The following is an 18,511-nucleotide window of genomic DNA, read 5'->3' on the forward strand; positions in this document are numbered from 1 at the left end:
GTTTTTTTTTTTTTATTGTAGTAATTTTTTGCACCTTAGGGCTTCTCTTTATCCCAATTTTTTTTTCTATAACAGCTCATCTTATTTGTAGAAATGTGTTTGATCTGAGATTAATTGTCTGGGAATTTTTTCAGGAGAAATGGTTCAACCATATCAGGGGATGAGCTGTGTTGAATTGTACTAGATTTAAAAAAAAGTCATAAGAATAAGGAGGTAAAAATAAATAATTTATAAATTTTTTAATAACTTTTAAGACATGATATCCAGTAGCTGTGCTAAGTCAAGAAATTATGCATATTAACAGAAAAGAAATGATCATACAAATCTATTTTCCTTTATAGGAACGTTTGGATTTTGCAATGAAAGAAATAATATTTGATCTTCTTAGTGTTGGAAAATCACCTAAAACCTTCACTATTAATCCAGAGGTAATAAAAGCTCATTACTTGCATGCCATGAGAACAAGGCATTGGGGGATTTTTGTGGGGGAAGTGGTTAACTTCGTTTGAGCCAGGTTAAAAGCAGATTAATGAGGATCTGAAGGAGTGTTCTGCTAACACTAAAGAAGTAATTGTTGTTGTGCACTGTTGCTGTTTGATTTTAGGTGAGCAAGCCAGCAGCAGTTCTACAGTTAAGACTCATTTCAATAACAATTTCAGGAAATATGGGGTTTTTTGTTACAGTGTAACTGTAAAGCATTTTTTCAGGAAAGTCATACCTAGCTTTTCAAGACCCAGTCTAACAGATGGGATGTTTAGGAATGTCTGTCTTCATTGTGTTGCTCTAGAGGTTCATAGCAAATCCTTGAGTGCTCAGTACTATGAAATATTCTGTATCTTAGCCTTGGCCAAGTCAGTTCACTTGAATCAGAGTGTGGAGTGGCACAGAAATCTTAAGCTCTATTCTTCTTACTTTCATTACTCTAATATGTAACATTTAAATAAGGTCTGCTGTCTGTTTAAAAGAGAGGAAAAATACAATTTGTATTTTGTCTCTGTGTTACTTCAATATTGTAATTTTTTTCTTTTTTCTCTTTCCTTTTTTTGTTCTTGAAGAGGATGAATATTGGCCTCAGAGTCTTCCTTGTCATAGCAGATAGCTTGCAGCAAAAAGATGGTGAACCACCAATGCCAACAACAGGAGTTGTTCTTCCATCAGGAAATACTCTACGTGTGAAGAAAATTTTTCTTAATAAAACACTGACTGATGAGGAAGCAAAAGTTATAGGTATGTTGTATTCTTTTGTAAGTTGGCATTTCAATATGTATGTATATATTCCCAATTATTCTCAAGCAGTACATTAGTGTAACTTTATTTATATATTTATTTTAATTGTTAGCAGGAATTACTTTGGTTCTTAGAGAGGGCTGCTAGACAATATTGGCCCTCTGGTGTCTCAGACTAAACCCGTGTCTTTTCTTAAAGTGTTTTGCACTTACTGCAAAATAAGCACAAAGTAGTCTGAATGCAGTGAGTGTGGTAAAGAGCATGGCAAGTATTTTTTCCTTGATGTCACTCTAAAATGCCCCAAATGTCTCACAGCTGAGTGGAGTAAGACAATCTTGATCACTGTGCCTTGTTGATCTTCTGCGAATGAGGTAGTCATCTTCAAAGGTCTGTTTCAACATGTCAAATTTAAACTAGAACTAAAAAGCTTGGAATTGAGAAAATGAAGAAGCAGCTAATGGTTACTTCATTGCTTTTGTTTTTTCTGAAGGAAACTTCTACTTTTGTATAATATCTCTTATTTATATATGTATGGATATATATTTCATATATACCTGCAATTGTTTTGACACTTAAAGTATGTATTTCATGTCATCTGTGCAGTAAGAAATTTGTCCTACGCTGAATAAGTGGCAGATATTTTAATAAAAATATGAAGAAAGGTGATGGAACTCTTTGACTTTTCAGGAATGTCTATATACTATCCTCAAGTCAGAAAAGCACTGGATAGCATTCTTAGGCATTTGGACAAAGAAGTTGGAAGGCCCATGTGCATGACTAGTGTGCAGATGTCCAATAAAGAGCCAGAAGACATGATTACGTAAGTACTGAATTGCAGGATTTTCACTGTCACAGTAGCATCACGTTATTTTTATTCTCTAATGTTGAAGATACAAGCATTAAAATGTTACAGTTGTGGGTTTTTTACTGGACTATTAAGTGAATGTTAGTTTCAGTAATTAGTGATAAAAATGTTTGTTACCTCCATAGTTATGGCATGAAATTGGAAATACATTTCTAGTGTACTGAAGTAGATTTTCCTGTTTCTTTGTTGGTTATAAACTGCTTTTGTAGGGGTGAGAGAAAACCTAAGATAGATTTGTTCAGAACATGCATTGCTGCTATCCCAAGACTGATTCCAGATGGCATGAGTAGGACTGACCTCATTGAATTGCTTGCAAGGTAAGAGAAAAGGGATTCTGCTCTTAGTGGATGTTCTTTTTCAAACGCTGCGTGTGCACAATTGTCAGTGCCCTCACTATTCCGCGTGAGTCACTGCATGCAGACTCTGTCCTTGCTGCTCCTGCCAGCCTTCTGCAGTTGGTCAGGTTTTACTGGCCATAGTAGCAGGAAGTAAATTAATCCTGCAGACCTTGCACTTATTTTTAGAGAGAGTATTTTGAGAAGTAGGAATTTATTTCTGTTGCTTTGTTTTTTGAACGTGTTTTTTCTTTTTGTTACAGCAATACTTCTTTTCCTTTCTTTTTTTTTTTCTGTTGCAAATACTATAAATTTTCATAAAGTCATTCTTGTTTGACAGTACCAAAACTTATCTTTATAAGATAAGATGCTTTAGTATTTTTCTCTACTAATCCTGCTTTGTTTCATATAATGTGTTAAGTTACATATATAAAAAGTTAGTAATAACAGAATAAGATTTTTCTAACACTCTTTCTTCAATGTTTAAAATAATATTAAAAGACATGAAATTATTAAGTAATAATATAATACTGGAATAGGTGTCTTCTGTCATAGCAGGCTTAGATAATTTTAAAGTATATGTGCAAAGGATTTTTTTGTGAATTTTTTCTCATATCCAAAGTAAATGTCCTTTTACTGCAAAACAAATGTGTTATTTTCAATTTTAATTTGAAGAAAATAGTCTATACATCTCAGGGTGTTAGTCTGCTGAGCTCAGACGCATGCAAAGATGCACCTTTGTTAAACATTTGATGGTCTCTCTTGAACACAGTTTATTTGTATTAAGTTTTGTGAAACCTTGCATTATTTTGCTGTAGTAGAAGTGCCTTCTATTACTAGCCAGTTTCATTTTTATTCAGTGCAGAAAATGAATCTCTCTGGAACTGTTCTACATTGTACAGTAAATAAGGAAGAGTAAACACCAAACTTTAAATGAAAAAGGCTGGTTAAGAGTATGCTTATCTAGGGTGATGATACCAATATTTTTTCTAAACAGGCTGACAATTCATATGGATGAAGAACTTCGTGCCTTGGCTTTCAATACACTCCAAGCATTAATGCTTGATTTTCCAGATTGGCGGGAAGATGTTCTTTCAGGATTTGTTTATTTTATTGTGCGTGAAGTGACTGACATCCACCCAACGCTTCTTGACAATGCAGTAAAAATGTTAGTGCAGCTCATAAATCAGTGGAAACAAGCAGCCCAAATGCACAATAAAACCCAAGATGCTCAGGTATATCTATATAAGGTCCTTTGATGTTAAAACATACTTGGAATCTACATACAAACTTAGTAGTGGGCTTTACTGGTTTTGTTAAGTAATAAAAATTCAGCTAAATTTCTTACAGTGCTCGAAGACTTCTAGATCTCTTATTTTAAATTAACATTTTTTTATCAAAATAAAATTAGTCTCAAATTATTAAGTATTATGTAAACACTAATTCATGACCACATTTTGCTTACATTGTAGGTCATCGTGTGTAATTGGATATATGTAGGAGTTATTAAACAATAGAACTAAGCCCATCATTTTTTACTAGCCAGTAGAAAGGGTTCAAATAATTTAATACTATCGTCTTTTACAAAAGAGTATTGCGTGAGGTTTTTCAATTTTGCTCTCATTGCATCATCTTGTGAGAAAGTGAAATAAAGATGTTCTTGTGGTATTTGTTTAGACTAAATTCAGAGAGGTAATAAAAAACAAAGTGACTAATATTATGTCATTATCATAATGCAAAATTTGACCAGTAGCCAAAAATCTGAATGTTTTATGATTAAATCTGCCCTTGCCAATAATGGAACTGTATCTTAGTTGTGTTTATTTTTTCTTCATTTGCTTAACTTCTGTGATGTTTTTCTTAGCGTGGTGTATCCAATGGGGCTGCCCATACCCTTCCCCTGGAGAGGACCCTTTATTCCAGTGTATTCCATGTGGTGGAAGGCTTTGCTTTGGTCATCCTTTGCAGCACGAGGCCTGCCACCAGGCGATTAGCTGTCAGCGTTCTCAGAGAAATAAGGGCCTTGTTCACACTCCTAGAAATTTCAAAGGTAAGAGTTGATGACCCATTCTTAGGCTGCCTGTTGAAACTGCTTTTATTTTGACATTCTTTGAGCTTGGTATGCTTTGTGTTTTGTAGAGTGATGATGAGTTGGCTATAGATGTAATGGACAGACTAAGTGCTACTGTCCTGGAGAGTTTCATACATCTCACTGGGGCTGACCAGGTAAGACCATCTTTATGTAAAGTTGCTTGTAAATGAGGTCATTCTGTAAAGCTATCCCAAATAAACAGTATGTATTTCAAATGATAGTGTCGCTAAATTCATGCTAATTTTATCAGCTATTTATCACCACAAACAAAAAGGCAAAAATCTGAGGAATGTTGGGAGGTTGATGCCACCATTGTAGACTTTCTGACTGATAGTGCGTTGTTACCACCACCATATAAACAGAACTGTGTTTTTATCTGTTTTTTCTCATTTTGCTCACAGACTGTAATTTCTTAAAAGCAAAGGGCACTGCTTTTTTCTGCAGTAATACAGTGTCATAACAGTCAATGTGCCCTTTATCCATGATGGATGCTGTTAGAACTGTCAGTGAATAACAACTGAATTCCATACTTATGTATTTATCACTAACTCCTAAGTATCAAGGAAACTTCTGATTTTAGGATTTTAGGAAACAAATTGGAATTCAGTAGTAAGGCTTTTAGAGTACAAATCTTTTGGAAGAATTAAATCATTATGCATGAAAGGGTCTTTTTCTAGGATTTGCTATTTCCTAATACCAGTTTGTTCACAAACAACATGTTTCTAGAGCTGTTCACATTAAGAGCTTCTGTAAAAAGCCCCATAAATTACTTTGTTCTCTGTTACAGGTGCGCTTTTGATACTGATACTTTATTAGATATATAAAAAAAGATATCGTTGTTTAAAATACATGGGTATTAAATATTTCCTCATTGTCTTTTCTATGCACACAGACTACTTTACTGTACTGTCCCAGTTCAATAGATTTACAAACTCTGGCTGACTGGAATTCCTCCCCAATCAGCCATCAGTTTGATGTGGTCAGTCCCTCACATATTTGGATATTTGCACACGTGACTCAAGGCCAAGATCCATGGATTATAAGCCTCTCAAGTTTCATGAAGCAGGAAAATCTTCCAAAACACTGCCCAACAGCTGTAAGCTATGCTTGGACATTTGCTTATACAAGACTTCAGCTGCTGTCTCCACAAGTGGATATCAAGTAAGTTTATTTCTAAAGTAAATACAGTATATTGAGTATTATTTCAACATTAATCATCATTGTAGTGTCACTATTGTTTCAGTGAGGTAACATAAGTTTTTGATATTGTCTGTGGATTTAATTCAGCTTTATATAACAAAAATTTAAAGCAGATTTATCTGCATAAAATATAATCTGTAGCTGACATTAATTAATTCATGCCTGTGGCCATATTGTAGTTCAGCAAATTTGAATATAAAAGCTTGCATTATTTATGTACAAGTCTGTTCTGAATAACTTATTCAGAGTTTACTATGTTAACAATTTGGGAAGCTATGGTATGGGCATAATTGAAGAATAAATTCAGTAGAAAACCCAAGTAAAATGTAGTAAGCTTCATTTACTCTACTGAGCTCTTCTCTTTCTTTTTTAATAGCAGCCCTATCAATGCAAAGAAAGTAAATACTACTACGAGCAGTGACTCCTATATTGGGCTCTGGAGAAACTACCTGATTCTTTGCTGCAGTGCAGCATCTTCTTCAAACTCCTCCACTTCCACAGGCTCTGTGAGATGTTCCCCTCCTGAGACGCTGGCGTCTACCCCAGACAGTGGTTATAGCATTGATTCAAGAGTAGGTTCTTTTAATACTTCCTGTAAATAAGTCTACATCTTATTGGAAATAGAAACACCAGAGGTGTTCTATAGTAACGATTGCGATTAGAAACTGGTATCATTTGTCTGAAAATATTTTTAGGATACAGGTTTTTTTTTACTTGTTTAGAATACTGTTTTTGTTTGCTTTTCCCAGTCTGTGGTGCATATGTTTTTAAAGCAAATCCAGTTACATAATGAAGACATTTACCCAATCTCAAAGTCTTACCTAGCAGTAATAAGGAAATGCTTTGATGCTGTTAAAACTGTCTAATGACAGTTTTACTGTCAGTGAATAACAACTGAATTCCATACTTATGTATTTATCACTAACTCCTAAGTATCAAGGAAACTTCTGATTTTGACTGACAGTTTTACTGTCATTAGATTTCTGTAGTTCTGAGCAAAAAAAATTGAAGTTCTCTCACTTCAATAACTGAAACAGGGACCTATTCAGGCCTGATTTATCTAGTTATATTTTCCCAATCGTAGATACTTTTCTGTCTGCCTTGCTTTGTATCATCTGCAAATTACGGTTTTTTCCCTCTTCTTTGCTTCTTTTTGTTCCTTTCCTTTTTGGCTTCCTGTAAAAGGAACAACCTGTAAAAGATGTGAAGATAATTTGAGGACTATGCAGCAGATTTTTGGCAGAAGCAGCCTGTTCTTGTTTGTTACCAAGATACTTCCCCTAAGTCTGAGAAGCTATAGACTGAAAGCTCTGTTCCCTTTGAGAGCCATTCAGGAGTCTAAGGAGTTGGACACCAGAAATCTATTTCTTCCCCAAAGAAGGCAGATACATTAATGTGCAAAGCATCTGTATAACATATTGTGTAATTCATTGTCATCTGACTAGGAAAATTCAGTAATGCGAGAAATAGTTAATACTACTTCACTATTTCAGGAAATCTTTTCCATGTCAAAGATAAATTTCACTTTTATAATTTTGAGTCACTGGTCCAGTGTGAATAGACTGTGAAATTACAGCAGATGTTTTCATGTCACCACCTTGTGGTAGCTACTTCATTGTGTTTTGTTCTGGTTTTCTTCTTAGATTATTGGCATTCCATCCCCTTCCTCCCTGTTTAAGCACATAGTTCCGATGATGCGCTCTGAGAGCATGGAAATTACAGAATCTCTTGTTCTGGGACTTGGCAGGACCAACCCAGGAGCTTTTAGGTAACTATTGTGTTTCATCTGTTTCTATTTCTAATTTTATTCTATTCTAACCAATTCAAAGCTGGGGAATTGGAGCTCATTTTTTCTTTCCTTTTTCTTTTTTTCTTTTTTTCTTTTTTTTTTCCCTTCTAAAAACTTTTAAAAAGCTGTGACAACTGATTCTCATTGTCTTTTCTAGCATTTAGAGGCATGATAGAGATGGTTAGAGATTGTAAGAATTTTATGTGGAGGTCATGCCTGCATAAAGAAAAAGAAGTTAGTAGAAAGAATAAACAGCTTATTGGTATTTAAAGCTGCCGTTATCTGAAAGAACAGATTGTGTGAACTAATAACATTTGAAATGTTAATTACAATCAAGTTTGTAGGAGTTGATAAACTCTTCTTACTGGTATTGCCAATTGCTCTTTATGAGGATGAATGAAGAGAGAGAACATCTGAGGGCAAGAAAACCTCCTGGGAAGTCTATCAGATGTTCTCTGACAGCAGCCAATCTCTGCTGCTGAGAGAGATTATGAGAGTTATAAAGTTGAGATTATGAGAGTTATTATGAGAATTATAAAGATGTACCATGCATAGCAACCAATTCTGCTTCTGCAGAAGGAACCAGGAATTGCTACTACTGTTGGTTTTTAATTAGATGATGCTTCTCTCCAGTCACTTGTGTCCCATATTATCACTGATAAAAAGTCAATATTGATATTAATGCTAGGTTCTCAGTTGTTGTATTCTGGTTTATATCCCATGATAATCTTATAATTTTATGTAATATCTGACTTTATTTGCTACCAGGATTAAAGCAAGACTTTGTGTCATGATCCTGAAGAGCTGCTTAACAGCTGTAAAGTCTAGAAAATGCTTTCAGAGATAATTTTACCAGAAATCCTTGATTTCTGAATAAGAAATCCTTGATTTCTGAATTAGAAACAACTTATCCAGCAAGTTAAAAAAAAGATCTGATCCTCATCAGTTTTATAATTCCTGTACTCAGAATGTGGGTTTTTTTTTCTACGGCCAGCTTTTTTCTCTGTCCAGTTCATGTGCTCACACCAGATGCCAGCTGTAGCCCACCCCTCACCATTGCTGCTCTGCACTGATTTGGTGTTTGGCTTTTGTGCTTTTAGGCACTTTTCTTCCCCACTTGTTATGTTTGCTCAGGAACTTTTTCCATTATAGATTATATATATATATGCAATCCACGTAAATTTGTTAGAATAGTATTTTTGTTTTGTATAGCTGATCATATGAACTCTTCTAGGTATCTCTTGATCTCCATGTAAGCTAACCCTTTGCTATATCTTAGCACAAAAAAGTTTCTTCCCAGTTATTTTCTGTGTTTTCTGTGTTTGAAAGAAAATATGTAACAATTTCTAACCATGCTTAACTTTCTTGTAAATGAGTACACCACAAACATTTGTGCAGCGTTCTGATCACCTGGACTCATTTCTCTGAAGAAGAAACTTGGCACGAAGTATCAGAGGAGTCAGTAATTTACCATGAAAATTGAAGTGGTTTAAGCTTTTGATATATCTCAATTAGCACCACAGGAAGTAGAAGAATGTGTCCATTCCAACAAATCTGGAGGCAGTAGTGACTATGTTAACAAATATGAAAGTAAACCAATTGTATTTTTACCTTAGTATTTTGTCTCCATACTTCCATACTTCTGATCTCTTTGAAACGTGTTTCAGTTTTCAAAGAAACTGGTCTGAGTCCTGTCAGTGTGTTGTTACCAGACTTAAAGAACCAATATTAACAACTAAATTAATTATAACAGCTGAAAGGGCATTGTATGATAAGCTGCCAGCATCTTTTTCCCCCTAATGATATCTGTTTGTACCATGTGGCTTTGTTAAACTCTTAATATGAAAATAAATGAAAATTATCTGTGATAGAAATAAGCCATAATACTTGGAGAATGTAAATTTAGGAATAATTGTTTAGACATTAATTTAATAATCTGCCTTAAATTAGAAAAATATTTTTCTAGGAAACTTTGCTTTTAAAAGCTACAGGTAAAGAAGGAAGACTTGAGGGTGTTTTAACTTCTGTTGTAACACTAGTTCCTGAGAAACATCTTTCAGTTGAGATGTTAATTTAATGTTTGTTTTTATCCTTTTAATTATTTTAATTCAGGGAACTAATAGAAGAATTACATCCTATAATTAAGGAAGCACTTGAAAGAAGGCCAGAGGTAATTAAATAATTTCCATTATACTCATTACTGTTCTAACTGTCTTTTCACAAAGAGGAAGTGTTAGCTATTTTCTTTAATTTGTGCATGTGAAAACAGTCAATATAACAGATAAAAAGGTGAAATATTCCTTTTTTTAAATGATTGTGAAATTTACATTAGAGGAGTTTCATGTTTGAGCTCTCGGTTATTCCTGTATCAGAGATTTTGTTTCAAATTATGAAAAAATACTGTAACCTTTTCCATCTTCTATTAATTTCTTTAATAGTTTTACACAGTTGTTGCTTTGTTATATCATCAGTGACATTCCCACAACTAGTGGTAGCTATGACATAGAATCGAGTTTTACTGCCCACCAGCTTTGCTGGGATTTGGTGGTGATGGTGGTGGTTTTTAGTGAAAAGGGTTGTAAAATCACCTGACTGCTCTAATGAAAATGATAGAAAGGAACAGCACTTCTGTTTCAAAATGTTACTGTACCATTGTGTGTTGTGTCAGGCTTGCATACAAATCATAGAATCGTAGAATATTTTGGGTTGTAAGGGACCTTTAAATGTCACCTAGTCCACCCACCCTGAAATGAGCAGGAACATCTTCAGCTGCATCAGGTTTCTCAGAGCCCCATCAACCTGACCCTGAGTGCTTCTACTGATGGGGCATCTCTCACTTCTCTGGGCAACCTGTTCCAGAGTTTCACCACCCTCATCATAAAAAGTGTCTTTTTTATATCTAGTCTTAATCTACCCACTTTTAGTTTAAAACCATTGCCCCTTGTTGTATCACAACAGGCCCTGCTAAAACCTTTGTCCCCATCATTCTTACAAGCCCCTTTAAAGCATTGAAAGGTCACAATGAGGTCTCCCTAGACCCTTCTCTTCTCCAGCCTGAACAGCCCTAGCTCTCGCAGCTTCTCTTCACAAGAGAGGGGCTCCAACCCTCTGATAATTTTTGCAGCCCTCTTCTGGACCCACTCCAATATGCCTATGTCCTTCTTGTGCTTGTGGACCCCACAAGCTGTGGTAACTTATCTTAAAAGATTGGCCCCTGACAACAAATGCCAGTTGTAGTACAGATATAATAATGCTTTTATATTCTACTCTGGTTTTCTACTTAGTTTTTCCTCTGCTTCATTTAATTTTGTGTTTCCTCTGATGGATAGAACATGAAACGGCGCAGGCGTCGAGATATTTTACGAGTACAACTAGTACGAATATTTGAACTGTTGGCAGATGCTGGTGTCATTAGTCACAGGTAGGGGCAGCACGCATGAGAAGTTGTGGATGTTTGTGAATTGTCACTGATAGACTTATGACTCAGTATAACAAGCAAAACTAATCAGTGAGTTTCAGTATACTACTAAATAAATAGACGTGGGTTTATAAAACTCAGAATTTTGTGACTTTCTAATCTCTCTTACTCCCATGTTCATATCACTGTGTTCTATATTTTATTTAAAATGTTACTTTTCCCCATACTTTGAACAGGCAGTATGTCATGGTCCCTTTTGTTTGTGTGTGCTCAAACATTGTACCAGTTGTGCAAATCGTAACTATTCTGTGATAATTTGGGAACTTCTGTCTTACTTGGAGTTCTGGTGCTAGTCAGAACATCCTATACAGAGAAGGCTATTGCTCATTAATGTTGGACTTTTGAAGGATGGAGAATGTTAACTTGGTTATTGAGATTTTTTCCTCAGTTTACCCTGCTTGTGTAGGGACACTTTGAAAGAAGTTTTGGCATATGTGTTGCAAAAGTCCCTAGGAAATTTTTCCCTATGCGTGTGGAATTGTGTTAGAGCAAGTAGACTAAGAGATGGTTAGCCCCCTCCTCCCACTCTGTTCAATAACGATGCTTAGACATGTATTTGTCAGCCTTAACAATATAACCAGTGTGAAATTCTCAGTCTTCAAGTGTATTTCAGAATGTTGCCTCAGAAGCATTGCTGAAATGTCTATCAGCATGCTGATATTTTAGAGTCCAACTATTAAAATCATTCTTTCCCATATATTTTAAGATTCTCACTAGGGCAGGGGGAAGGGACTTTGTGTTTGGGGATTTTAATTAATATTTTTAACACTTGTTCCCAGTATAAGAACTAGTTCTGTGGAAGGATAAGTGACTTCAAATAATGAGTTGTGATTCTTAGCTTGCTTTCACTGGAGCATTTTATTTTATTGCTGAAGTAGAAGCTGGACGAAGAAATTACTTTGAATTAAGTATTTGCAGTGATGAGGGTGTAGGGTTTTTTAAAGATAAAACAAGGATGATTTTCAAATGTTATGTGTAATTACTGTGCTCTTTGATTTTCTAAATTTATTTTATTTGTTCAGTGCAAGTGGTGGCCTTGATAATGAAACACATTCCCTCAACAACACTTTACTTGAGTATGTTGATCTAACGAGACAACTCCTAGAAGCAGAAAATGAAAAGGATTCTGATACATTGAAAGATATCCGATGCCATTTTAGTGCCTTAGTGGCAAATATCATACAAAATGTTCCAGGTATGTAAAAATGTAACTTTTGATTACTGTATTTAATATGCAGTATATTAAAAAAAAAAAACAGACCCAACTAAACAGAAAGGCACTTCTTACCTGAACCTTTAGAATACTTTTATTAAAATAATTTGTGACATCAGTTTTGAGTATAACTTTAGCAGTATGAGTTTTAAGAGGTTTTTGGTACTGTTTGGCAAAGTCTTGTTGATTGTCTGGGTATTTGAGTTCTGTGTACTAATAAATAGCTTATTCTTGTACACTACTGGCATTAAACAGGACAACAGTAAACCTACATCCAGGCATTAGGGTGTTAAAATAATACTGGGTCTTTACATGGATTTTCCTTTTGTATTCATAGTGTGGTTCTGTTTGTGTTACATGCTTTATCTTAAAGAATTACAGGCAGAGTGTGTATAACTGTGGGCTTTTCTTACAGTACACCAGAGAAGAAGTGTCTTTCCACAGCAGAGTCTACGCCACAGTCTATTTATGCTGTTCAGTCATTGGGCAGGTCCTTTTAGTATCATGTTTACTCCCCTGGACAGATACAGTGATAGAAACATGCGAATAAACAGACACCAATACTGTGCATTAAAGGTATTTTAACACTTTTGAATTTTGGAAATAGATTGTTATGCCAATATGATTTAACATTTGGGCTTTTAGATGTGGTTTTCACATCCAAGTTTTAGAACCTTTTTATTCCTTCTGCTTGCATGTGTATTTTTGTAAGTTAAGCTTTTCCCATACTGTAACTATTGCACTTGCTATTGAAATTTCTTAAAATTACTACTGATTGTTCAATTCCTGACTTTAGTTCTTAAGTGCTTAAGTTAAAGGCTTTTATCTAAATGTACATTAGCAATGAAACTGGTTAATGGTGTACTAACTCTTCAATATGTCAGCATTTTAGTATTTACCCTTCCCTGTGTTTGAAAGTTTAGAAAAATATGATTTAATAATTTCTTGAATAAAATAAACATTTCTTATTACCCTTGGTCTTTCTCTCAACAGGTTAGCATTTAGTTATCTGATACCTTAATGGACTGAATAACAGCAATTCCTGTGTCTGAGTTATTAAAATGTGTTTTTCAATTGCTTTCCAAAGGCTATGTCTGCTGTACTGTGTTGCGGCCCTGTTGCAGACAATGTTGGGCTTTCATCTGATGGCTATTTATACAAATGGCTGGATAATATTTTGGATTCACAAGATAAAAAGGTAATACAAGTAGTGTCAACATCACTTTGCAACTATTAGTGCCTCAAACAGATGTTTTAGTGAGTTTGCAGACAGATTTGCCTAAGTGCTCTACTGAAGCTCTAAGCTGTTTTAGTAGCACAGGGTTTTGCACTGTCCTTCATGTGTATTCACCCTGTTGAGGAAGGTGGTCCCTAATCAGACCAGAGAAACAGAATGCAAGAGGAAAAGACAAGGGGTGAAGCACTGTATATTGTTTATAAACTGATCAACTATGTTAACTTGTAGTAATAAGTCAGGTCTTCCACAAATGTAAAGGAGATGAGATTTTGAGCATGAACTCTTGTGAGACTGTAGAGTTTCTTGGGGTCCTTTGGACTTAGTAAGACTAAACTTTTCATCTGAACAGTAAGGCAAGCTTTAAAGGTAGGACCTCTATTGCCCTATAATGCTAGGACTACATAAAAAACAGCTCCCGTGGGCTACTTTGATTCCAGGGAAAGTCTCCATGCAGATGTATCACTTGTATAGAATTCTTGCATGTGTTTAAATGCTTCTTTGTACCTAGTGCTTTCAGGGCAGTGTTTCAGTGCAAGACATAAAAATAGTAAATAGCTCAAACTAGCCTTGGAACTGAAGGGGAAAAAAAAGTCAGTAGATCTCTAGTTATTTGTGTCAATAATTTATGTGTGCAATTTGAACAGTAAACTGTGATAGAATGATCTGCTACCACTTTAGGCTATGGTGTCATTGGTTTTGGATGGAACAGATTTCATGTTCCCAGAGGTTTCAGCTTTCTTAAATAGTTGTTTTCCTATTTTATGCCATTTTGTACATTGTTTTTTTTTTCCTACATTTTTAAATATATATTTACTCTTCCCTAGGTTCACCAGCTAGGCTGTGAGGCAGTCATGCTGCTCTTGGAACTCAATCCTGACCAGAGTAACCTCATGTACTGGGCCGTTGACCGGTGTTACACAGGTTCCAAGCGGGTAGCAGCTGGCTGCTTTAAAGCCATAGCCAGTGTGTTCCAAAACAGGTACTACAGCATTTTCCAAAACTTTAAAACTTCCATTTTCAGTGTGCTTTTATGTAGAACTGTGGGTTTTGCTTCCATAGAGAGAAAAGATCATCACTGTTTTGTGTGTCTGTGTTCCTAGAGAAACTTCTCAAAATGTTATTATATTATATTCTTGTAAATTAAACTTAAATAAATCCAAATCTTAGAAAACCAAATTTTTTTTTTTTCATACTTGCCATTTTTTCCTAGGGATTACCAGTGTGATACAGTGACCCTCCTGAATCTGATACTATTTAAAGCAGCTGATTCTACTAGGGCTATCTATGAAGTTGCTATGCAACTATTGCAGGTTTGTAAGCTAATTCTGATTATTATTTTTTTATTTTAAAATAAGGCTAGTCCTATACATTAAAAAAAATCTGGTTTTCTTTGGTTGTCTTCAGTGATGAAATAAGTGTTGTTTTTTTTTCTTCTCTATTTTAGTACATAGTTAAACCAGATTCTTACCTGGCACAAATATACTTTCCTGAAAGTCTACCTGTTTCCATGCACTCAAGATCTGTATTTTCAAAATACCTGCTTTTTTAAGAAACAACCTAAATCAGGACTCTCTTGATTTGGCCCTGAAACAGGGTGATATATAGGTCCATATGTTCAAAAGCACTTCAGAGAGAAGCAAATTGCTTCCCGAGCCTTTGCTGTCTGCTGGGGTAGCAGTCAGTTTTCTGATTTTTGCAAAATTACCAAACATTTTTTCATCTGTCCATGTGGAAAGATGACAGTGAAGATCTTGTTACCCATTTAATTTACTTTTGTATATTCCTTTCTGAGATCATTTAGGGGTAAGCTTCCTTAGCATTAGTGTTTAAAAATCTGTGCTGATAGTAGCTCAGACCTTAAGTCTTGGAGTTTTTTTCAAAGGTTTTTTTTGGTCAGCTAAATTCAACAGTGAAGTCCTCACTGAAATCACACTCTTATTGCTACATTATCCCCATCTTTCTTCTCAGGTGGACACTACGTCTTAAGATCAGCCCAAATTGATTTTTAAAGTATCAGAGTGCATTAGCCTCCTGCTGCATCTCTACCACATCAAAGATTGTGTTATTCCAATCTATGTCTCATCTATGAGCAAAAATTGGTTTTGTTTGGAAATGCAAATGTCAAATAGTATTTCACATTTCATTATAGATAAATTTGTATTTAAGATGGTATTTTTTGGAAGCAGATTTTGGAACTTTATTGCTGGAAACTCATCAAGTGGAATGTATCTTAGCTAGTCTTCTATTAATTTACTACAGGATTAGCAAATACTCTAGGTGTATGGAGATCTGCATTGATAAGAAACATTAAATGAGAATAGATATATGAATTTAAGAAGTGATTTTTGTATAAGAATTTCTACAGTAGCTCTGTACTTAGCTTCAAATTCTGAACATTACTGTTGTAGATTTTGGAACCGAAGATGTTCCGTTACGCTCACAAACTGGAAGTTCAGCGGATGGATGGGGTTTTGGGACAGCCTTCTCCTTTACCACATTTGTATTCTATGTCATATTATCAACTGTCAGAAGAATTAGCAAGGACTTATCCTGAGCTGACACTTGCTATCTTCTCAGGTACGATTTTAAAACAAAACAAAAAACTTCATCAAGTCAAAAGCATTGTACAAAATGTGTCATTCTTATTTTTTAATAACTGATTTATATGTAATTAATTAAAATCAGGACAACAACATCATCATATCAAATAGAGACAAGAAAGCCTACTAAGTGACAGTTTTTTGTTCACTTGTGTTTGAAATATATTCAAGATGAAAGAACATGCATCAAAAATACTTTTACTGACTTTGTAATAACCATGGAAAATCACATTATAGAAATAATTTGCAATTTAAAAAAAATTGTTCTTTCATTGTTCTGTCTAGTGTGCTATTTACTCTAGTTTGCTTAAATACATTACTCTATAGCATTTTTAAACAATTGCAGAGTAATAACCTCTTACATCAGTTTTAAAAACAAAACCTACTATGACTAATCTAAGGAAGAACAAATCATAAGTGTTTTTTTGCCAAACTTGGTGCATTTTTTTTATGCAATAGGTTTTTCAGTTCCCTCGTTCAATTTGAGGAATATATGTACACATACACTGACACACACACACACACATATATATGCATACTAATATGGTTTTTCAACATACTGTTTGTCAGCAGTGTCTTCAGTTAGCTCTGCTGAAGACCCCCCATGGACTTTATCATTATGAAATGACACTAGTCAGCTAAACAAAAAAAATGCATCTGTATCAGCATTACCTTATATCAGTATGGTGTGCTAGGCTCATGACTGTTGTTATCACCAAGCCAGTTCTCATTATTGATTTGGAATTTATATATGTACCTAATTTTCGAATGGCAGAAGTCAGTCAGAGAATCCAAACAGCTCACCCATCTGGGAGACAGGTGATGCTGCATTATCTGCTGCCATGGATGAACAATATTGAGTTGGTGGACTTGAAACCTTTGCCAACCATTCGTCGGCAAGATGAAGATGAAGAAGATTCTTTGAAAGACAGAGAAATGATGGTGAACAGTAGGCGATGGCTGCGAGGAGAAGGCTGGGGATCACCACAGGCTACAGCTATGGTTCTGAACAATCTGATGTACATGACTGCAAAGGTAAAATGAATTACTTACATGCTTGTTTCAGTGGATTGTTCTGTTTAGAATGCAGGAAAATACTGTTCAGAGATACTATGTCACCAAGCTTTTAAGAGTTACCGTTCATATTTGTGGAGGTGCTTTGTATACCCAAACTATACCTTATAATTTCGAGGTATTCCAAGAAATATGTAATATGTAACATTAATGTTGTAGTAATTGCTATGTATACTGACCATATATAACTAATGTTTTGCAATATAGCTGTCTAGCTGTATAGAGAATACCTAACTGCCTGTATACCTATTATCTCAAAGTGGAGTTTTGGAACCTTTCTTGATAGCAGAGCATGATTGACTCTCCTTCTTCCTATCATAGCTGCTTCCAACAGAGGAGTATTGCTCACATGCAATGCTCCTGTCAGTGGAGAATCCTAGTGATGAGAGATCATGTTTTGAACTGTCAATTAAAAGTTCTTGTCAGTGCGTGGTCCATGGAGTTTTATTCAGTATTGTCAGCAACTGGGAGACTGGGTCTCTGTTAAATTTCACAGAATTGTTAGAGTTGAAAGGGAGCTCAGGAGATCATCAGGACCAGCCCCCCTGCCAAGGGAGCATGTTACACAGGAACTTGTCTAGGTGGGTTTTTGGTCTCCAGAGAAGGAGGCTTCATGACCTCCCTCAGCAGCCTGTTCCAGTGCTCTGCCACCCTCTATGGAAAGAAATTCTTCTCCATGTTGAAGTGGAACTTCTTGTGTGTTAGTGTATGCCCATTGCTCTTGTCCTGTCCCTGGGCACTGCCATAAAGAGTCTGGCACCATCCCCTTGGCCTTTGGGATATTAATATGCATTAATGAGATGCCCCTCTCAGTCTTCTCTAGACTAAGAAGGCCCAGCTTCCTCAGTCTAATGTATTATATATCAATGAGAATATAGTACGTACACATATTTTTAGATATATTTTTATACAATTATATCTATAAAAGAAAAAGCTATTTCCAGAGTATGTTTTTAAAAATACATGTGAAATCATCATTCTGGAACATTAAAAGGCAACAGTTTCCTACAAGATTTATGTCTCTCTTCTCTAGAGCCTGTTTCACTTGATCAGTATAGATAATGTTCTCTGATGAAGTTTTCAGGACATACATTTATTTTGTTTTCTAGTATGGTGATGAAGTGGCTTGGTCAGAGATAGAAAATGTCTGGACTACTTTGGCAGACAGCTGGCCAAAGAATCTGAAAATAATTTTGCACTTCTTGATCAGTATTTGTGGAGTGAACAGTGAACCCAGCCTTTTGCCTTATGTGAGTATGTGACAGATCTCTCATTGGTGCTTATTGATATTTTAAATATTAGTATGTCTAGCAGCAAAGATCACCAAATAAAAATGTGAGGTAGGATTTATAGTATTAAAATCTCCACCCTGTATTTTATTACTACTAATTCTATGAATAA

The 18,511-nt window shown here is 35.3% G+C and overlaps 1 protein-coding gene across 15 annotated transcripts in view; it reads left to right on the forward strand.

The window, feature by feature from the left end:
* FRYL (FRY like transcription coactivator) overlaps positions 1–18,511 on the forward strand; it is a 167,807-nt gene that overhangs the window by 99,651 nt on the left and 49,645 nt on the right. For 14 of the 15 annotated variants that reach the window (XM_053941934.1, XM_053941937.1, XM_053941935.1 and 11 more), the window contains 20 exons: positions 342–428; positions 1,056–1,227; positions 1,915–2,047; positions 2,302–2,409; positions 3,425–3,662; positions 4,292–4,477; positions 4,567–4,653; positions 5,412–5,680; positions 6,096–6,291; positions 7,363–7,487; positions 9,621–9,678; positions 10,838–10,929; positions 12,009–12,181; positions 12,615–12,775; positions 13,287–13,397; positions 14,261–14,415; positions 14,647–14,746; positions 15,845–16,013; positions 16,812–17,071; positions 18,220–18,360. In XM_053941934.1, the coding sequence (XP_053797909.1) occupies positions 342–428; positions 1,056–1,227; positions 1,915–2,047; positions 2,302–2,409; positions 3,425–3,662; positions 4,292–4,477; positions 4,567–4,653; positions 5,412–5,680; positions 6,096–6,291; positions 7,363–7,487; positions 9,621–9,678; positions 10,838–10,929; positions 12,009–12,181; positions 12,615–12,775; positions 13,287–13,397; positions 14,261–14,415; positions 14,647–14,746; positions 15,845–16,013; positions 16,812–17,071; positions 18,220–18,360 (3,021 nt within the window). The remainder of the gene's footprint in view (positions 1–341; positions 429–1,055; positions 1,228–1,914; positions 2,048–2,301; positions 2,410–3,424; positions 3,663–4,291; positions 4,478–4,566; positions 4,654–5,411; positions 5,681–6,095; positions 6,292–7,362; positions 7,488–9,620; positions 9,679–10,837; positions 10,930–12,008; positions 12,182–12,614; positions 12,776–13,286; positions 13,398–14,260; positions 14,416–14,646; positions 14,747–15,844; positions 16,014–16,811; positions 17,072–18,219; positions 18,361–18,511) is intronic. The other variant, XM_053941929.1, reaches the window with a different exon arrangement.

Source organism: Vidua chalybeata, chromosome 4 (genome assembly GCF_026979565.1).
Source record: "Vidua chalybeata isolate OUT-0048 chromosome 4, bVidCha1 merged haplotype, whole genome shotgun sequence".
NCBI classification, from domain to species: Eukaryota; Metazoa; Chordata; class Aves; order Passeriformes; family Viduidae; genus Vidua; species Vidua chalybeata.